Raw genomic sequence first — 6885 nt, forward strand, 5'->3', positions numbered from 1 at the left:
AAGAAATACATGAAATATATCATTCTTTGCTCATCAAAACCAGTAACTGACACATACGTGATCCTCTGGAAAACTGACCCTCAGCTGCCAAGAAAGATGACTGAAATTAAATTTGAGGAGAAAACAAAGGCTGCCATTTGCTTCATCCTCATGTCAGTCATTTGGATCATCAGGCAAACAGTATTTTGGACAAAATGATTCACAACAATACAAGTCAGCCTGTTAGAGCTCCCCCACCAACATCAGAGATTTAGTGTTTCGTTACCAGAATCACGGGGGAAAGAAGACCTAAAATACCATACAGAGACGGAAGTGCTGTGCTCTTAGTGCGAGAATACCAGGCGTCGGGTTTTACAAATTTAGAAGTTTGCATGGCACAGTTGCCGCTCTTACGCTTAAAACAACGCATAGAAGCTGAACGTCCCAAAGACTACTTGTCTTACTACCAGGTCTGCTGTAACGGTGAATCTTGCAGATACTTTAGATACGGCTTCTTTTGTAGCACACGGCATTCTGATTATTTTACAGTCAAAAGTAGGTTCTTCAGATTATGATGGTATCGGTGGTATTTGTTATTTCATACAGAAGCTCAGCTCATTCCTCCTCATCATACCAGGGAGGAAAAACAGTAACTCTACTCTGAGCTCAATGACTTAGCGTGTAAAATAACTTCAGGATTAACTCAATTCTCCTTACAATGAACTGGATATTATCTCAACAGGTTTTAGCGAGGTCTTGCCTACTAGCAGTAGATAAGTACATTTTCAAATTCAAAAATGCTTTTCAAATGTCTTATGAGCATTTCTCTTACAGGTATTCAAAAAAGAAGGTCTGCATTATTCAAGACTGGACTTCAGGTTGCTTATGCGTATGAAAAAAATTCAAGGATTCCTAAAGATACAACATTTTAGCTCTAAAATCAGTACACATTAAACAAATTGTTTTGTTAAAGAGCATGACCAAGTTGGCCAACTCTTTGACCACGTCTCAAATTTGCCTAGTAAGAAGTCACCAGTGTTAAGACACATGCGTTAAGCAACCAGTGCTTACACATCTTAACTGAAATTTTATTTGAGAGCTGAGTGCTAGACACAGATTTTGCCGAGAAGTGACTTTTTTCAGTATCGTATGTCACAACCATTCTGGTAAAAATGTTGATGAAACTTTACCGCATTTCTATACCCTTTTATTATCCTTCCTTACATACGCTAACGTAAGCGGCAAACACGGAAATAAGAGCTGTCACTGACGGAAGGCCACATTAAAAGCCTTTTGGAATTTTTTCATTCTCTCCCTACAACGCTCACATTGCAAATCAAACAGAAGTTAGGATTCATTTTTTTTTTTTTAATGGTTTCCATGAACATCAGATTCCTCTTTTTCTGTTAATAAACACATTATGTATACACATGTACATACACACTTCACTGCTTAATTCTGGAGACAGTTGAACTGTCTTATCCTCAGACTCCAAACTTTTTGCTAAGGCACAATACCTGCAGTTTCATCTTTTCAGAACACGAGATTTATATTCACAAGCACCCTCTCAGTAGCAAGTAGATTAGAGAGTCGCACATAAGCATGTACACTTTAAACTCGGTATACACACAAATAATTTTGAGAGGTTACTATTAGTTTTTGCACAAGAAATATAAGCGGACAATGGGTGGCCATTAAGGATTTTATAGGCTTCGTAATTTACGCTCTATGGATCCACAGTCCTGATTCACCTATGAGCATTACTTTACCTTGAACATCTTTTTCTTGAGTATATATTTCTATGCTGCACCAGTGTTGTGTAATGTTCAGGCACTGTTTGCTGCTTGGTGCATACCAGAAGTTGTACTTACAGCTCAAAATGAGCTTCTACAAAAGTTCATGACTATACTGATTGACAGCTCCTCATTCAGATGTGAAACTTGCACGTATTCAGGACAGCAGCTGATTTTAGTGACAATTCTTTTTACTTCGCACCACACACTTACCACAGCAAAGACGGAACTTTAGTTTACCGTATTATGTACGCTCAAAGGAGCTTGTTTACGAATTCCAAACTAACTGCACAAACAGGTCTGCCTGCAAAACCACCAAAACTGGTGACTGTGTACAAATGAAGGCAACGCACCAAGAGCACAAGTTGAGTTTCTACAGCTGAAATAGTATTTTTACTTACTTTATTTAACTAGGGGGGAGGGGGAAAGAAAAAAGAAACCTAAGATGTGGTTTTACACAGTAACACTTCAGAAAAACACTCTTACTTTAAAAACACTTCTTGCAGGGCACCAGAAGCCATCCCTGCCAGCAAACGTTAGCTTTTCACTACTGCTCATCTAAGTTAAGAATGCGGAAAGCATTCCATTTTTTTCCATTACAAATGTATTTTTGTATGTGTTTAGTATATTTCAATTCATACTAGTTATCACTAGTCAGATTAAAAAATAAGTAATTTTAAAATGTGTATTTTAATAATGATTAATCATGACTGTATTTATCACTCTCAACTATTAATTACCAAATATATTTGCTGGATGTAAGCCTTTTGTATTTCAATAAAATATAATAAAACTATTTACTTGAAAATTTCACAGGGAATTGAATTGGTATTTAATCTCACACTGAGACAGATCACGTTATTTTAAAACTGTTTTAAAGCTACAGTTGGAATGAAACAAAATTATATCTCCTGGATATCAAAGTCTGAATTACTTCAATCTTCTTAAATTAGAAAATACCACTGATTTGGCCCTTAAGACAGGAAAATTTGGTAACTTTTTTTTTTTTAAACCCCAAAAGCGACACCACACCCCCACCCCAACGTAAAGCTCTTCCTGCAGCATACAAACTCAAAGCATCGTTAAGTGGTTTCACTCACTCGTCACTGATGAAAAAGCTGCAAAGAGTACACAGGATAGCAAATGATAAATATGGTGGAAGTGACAGCAATAAAGGTTAAAAAATAGTAACAAAAGTAGAAAGAAACTTGTTTCAACAAACACTGAGAAATGAAGCGCGAGACTTAAAGATAACAAAATCAGAATTCCTTAATATCAGAACGTTATTTTAGAGGAACACTTACCTTAGAAAGACAAGACAAAATCTTTACCGGGGTAGCTTTAAGCACCATAAACATCTGATAGAAAAGCATCAGGCAGTTCCGGCACAGAAATCCTTTTATCCTTCTCATAACTTAATTTACCCTGACTTACTACACTTTAAATCTTTAAAAGACAAAAGGGTAAGAGAGAGACAACTGAGATTTCAACATGGAATGTATTTATTTTTTTTTTTATAATTTTCAGTACAGTATTAGGAGGTCATTTAAATACTTTAAATAAAGATTTTGGAGAAAAACCCAAAGGATTCAGCTAGGTAAAGAAAAACAATCTCATCAGTGGATGAAAGACAAGTATTTAATGACCTTGTGGTCCTCGAAGTAGCATTCCCTAGACAATTCATGTTCCTGGGTCACCCGGTCAGGAACGTAGCCTGGCACGGTGATTCTCTTCCTCTCCTTCGTTTTCTGGAGTGTTTCATGCAGAAGATCTCAACTACAACGGACAACTTCACTGAGAGGCAGGAAGATTGTGTTTTAAAAATCAAACACACAGAACCAAGCCAACACGTTTACCTCATCATTTTGCTTTAAAAAACAAATTACATTTTTCTCTATAGCCGTAGATCAGTAGGGCACTAGGTAATACTACAATCCAACAGTATAATTATCAGACACAGTAGATGGGACAACGGAAACAATCGGTAAGCGGATGAATATTGCCTGACGTGGAGGGGGGGGATCTGAAATTAATTGAAAATTAATTTTGCTGCACAGAAAGATCAGTAAAACTAAAAGCAGATGCTGCTTTTGGTGCAGGAAAAAAAAAAAACCCAAAACCAACCATGCTACTGTGCAAACTAGAATACCCTGATTTTTGGAATGCATTTTTTGCTTGCCTCAGGCCTACTGCTGGAGCAACGCAGAGAGGTGGGAACATCTCATTTGAGAACATCCAGCCACCAGTTCCTCTTCCACTATTTCAAAGTCAATTTTATTCTCCTGATAGCTCATATTCGTTAGTCATTTAGTTAACAAGAATTTCCATACACCCCATTCTGAAAAATAAATTTTCTTTCTGATGCCAGTCAAGGAAATCCTGGCATAATCACAGGAACAGACTGGAAAAATCCAGTTAACAATTTTATTTATTTTAAGTTCCCCACAAGTATGTTTACACATATATGTAATAAAATATTTAAGCATATATATGTGTATACACATACACTTAAGTATTGAGGTTCTTTGCTTACCATGTTCAGTCTCATAAAATCCGGTTTTTATATATGTATATATATACACACACACATATGAACTGAGACTTTATGCTTTAAGTCAAGAAGTTAAACCTAGACAGTAATAAATACAGGGTAGGGCATCTCAGTCCTATCAGTTCAGTGATTTTTATTTCTTCCTTGTGTCGCATGAACGATCACAGCTTCTTGCAGGGCTAAGTTTCTGGAGACTGGAAGTTCTGAAACTTTGGTTCCAATTCAGTAACACATTAAACCAGTAATTTAAATTTCATAAGCAGCACCTTTAAACTCATGCAACACTGTACAGGTTTGTACACAACTTGCTAGCCAGCAGTCCGATGCACTTTCATCTTCCAGCCAAAAATTACTGCTTCAGTGAAGAATTTGTTTGGGTAAAATGAAAACATTTTCTCGTTTGCAATCACGTGACCAAAAAGTAGAGTGGGTACGCAGTGGACGCGGAGATTCCCTGAGGCAGCAGATTCATACAGAGTTAAGGTATTACTCAAATATCTCCCCGAGTACTACGGTAAGGAGTGCATTTATAACAAGCAGCAGACTGTGGCATGCAAGCACAATCCAAGGTCAGCAAGGATGTATGCATCGTGAGCTTTCTCTGTGCTGCAGAACTGTACCTCTTGAAAGTTATTAAGTAAGTATAGTTATGCATTTAAAAACTAAAGTTTCCAAGAGGTTTCAAACTGAATAAACGGTGAGGAAATTGTTTTATAGCGTAAGCAAACTTTCTCAATTCGTAGAGCAAGACTTCATTTTTAAATCAGGTTGAATAAGTAACTGGACATCAAGCTACCTATATTTCAAATTCCCATCGGAGAGATAATAAATAATCAAGTTTAATTTGTTGAAATAATGGCCAGCATGGTGAAACAATGTTCACATAAGTGAACAAGTGCATCTTGAAGCTGTGTGAAATCAGTAATTCCCACCCACGAACTCCCAAACCAAACTGCTTAATAAGGGAACTGTTACGAGCTATGAAACTTGACAGAGGAGGCTGAGATAAAGCTCAGTGTCCAAATCACTATGATATTCCAGTATACTAAAAACTGTTGCTATTCCATCAGCACCCAGCACTAAGATGATGCATTACGTTATTGGACCAAATCTTTATACAGCCTAATAAAAGGTACAGACCTTGTGCATCTCGTTACAATTAAAATAAACAGGATGTCTGAGGCTCAGGCCTCAACATTCAGCTAAGTTACACTGCCACCAAAAAGCTGAACATATTTCCCTTATGCTATCCTTAATCTTACATGCCTCCAGATCTAAGACTTGGACGCTTTTGCATAATATATTGAAATTACACTACCTGGATAAACAAACTGTCCAAGAATTCCTAATGGAAATTTGGTCAGAAAAATAGAAGTCTAAAGGAAATTTGTACTTGAAGAGAAAAAAGAAAAACTAAGAGAGAAGTGGTACAAGCCCAAATGAGCAGTACATTCTCAGTGTACCTCCAACATTACACACCATTGACATATATGAACGCTCTTCTCAGAATGTACAGAAAACCATTTCTCTTAAACCAAGACAGAGAATGCATTAAATAGGAATTTATGGGTCTCAAGTTTAGGAGGATTTCCCATCAGTTTCTGAAAAAAGTCAGTAAATACAGACACTAACCAGTTTTCAAATCAGGACATAAAATGTCTCCGATTATATAAGAGTATACTCCAACTTCTCCAGAAGTCAAAGCTAAGGCCTCACAATTCCAGTTATGAGAAACAGCATATCCTCTTTACTAGGCCACCGCTTGAAGCCAACTATTCAGTGTTTTACAGAGGGGATTTTATAAAAAGGTGGTTGCAGTGCAGCTCTTTGTAATATGTACCCAAGTATAGACAGATTGCTTGAAAGCGTTAAGAGTTATAACAGAAACCGTTAAAGAAAATGCAACATATGAACAAAATGCAACAAACTACACTGACTGAAATTTCTTCAAGGTCCTCATACCTAGTGAAGTTCACTACACAAATTAAACATCATAAAGTACAAATTAACAAACCACATGATTAATAAAATCTGTTCACTTTATATTAAACATCTCTAGTACGATTATAGAACGTTTACGTCCTCTGTCGCACAGAGGAACTCTTCCCTTTGTATCACGGGCAAGGGTTCTCATCTCGAACACTACTGTGCAAAATGACCACTTATTTCAATAGGTTCTGCAGCATAGCTGTAGCATACGTAGGGCGAGCCTGTCTGCTTTCAATTGCTTTTTGAAGATACTGGATACCTCCGCAGCGCTCCCAAATTTCTTCAAACTGTCTCGGCAAAATTTCAGCACCTCGCTTTCGAGTTAAGCCAGTCTCTTCAAGATTAAGCTCACACATATCCATATCGTCCTTACCTGAAATGGTAAAGGGAGAAAGAAAAATCTTCACAGATCTTTTACATCATTCTAAGGTCCCATTAACAAAGATCAGGTCTTTGTTAATTAGATTTCCTCTCTCAGGCTCTGTTTTGTTAACAGACTTCAGAGCTTACGAGGAAATCAGTCCTCAGACACAGATTTTTTTTTTTTTTTTTTTTTTTTTAACCGCACAGAGC

General features: G+C 37.0%; 1 protein-coding gene across 4 annotated transcripts in view; it reads right to left on the minus strand.

Moving 5' to 3' along the window:
• Positions 1–3321: 3321 nt before the first annotated feature.
• MYO6 (myosin VI) overlaps positions 3322–6885 on the minus strand; it is an 84858-nt gene continuing 81294 nt past the window's right edge. For all 4 annotated transcript variants that reach the window (XM_009275759.2, XM_009275762.2, XM_009275763.2 and 1 more), the window contains one exon: positions 3322–6685. In XM_009275759.2, the coding sequence (XP_009274034.1) occupies positions 6486–6685 (200 nt within the window). In that variant the 3' untranslated portion in view covers positions 3322–6485. The remainder of the gene's footprint in view (positions 6686–6885) is intronic.

This window comes from Aptenodytes forsteri, unplaced genomic scaffold, assembly GCF_000699145.1.
Source record: "Aptenodytes forsteri isolate BGI_AS27 unplaced genomic scaffold, ASM69914v1 Scaffold256, whole genome shotgun sequence".
NCBI classification, from domain to species: domain Eukaryota; kingdom Metazoa; phylum Chordata; class Aves; order Sphenisciformes; family Spheniscidae; genus Aptenodytes; species Aptenodytes forsteri.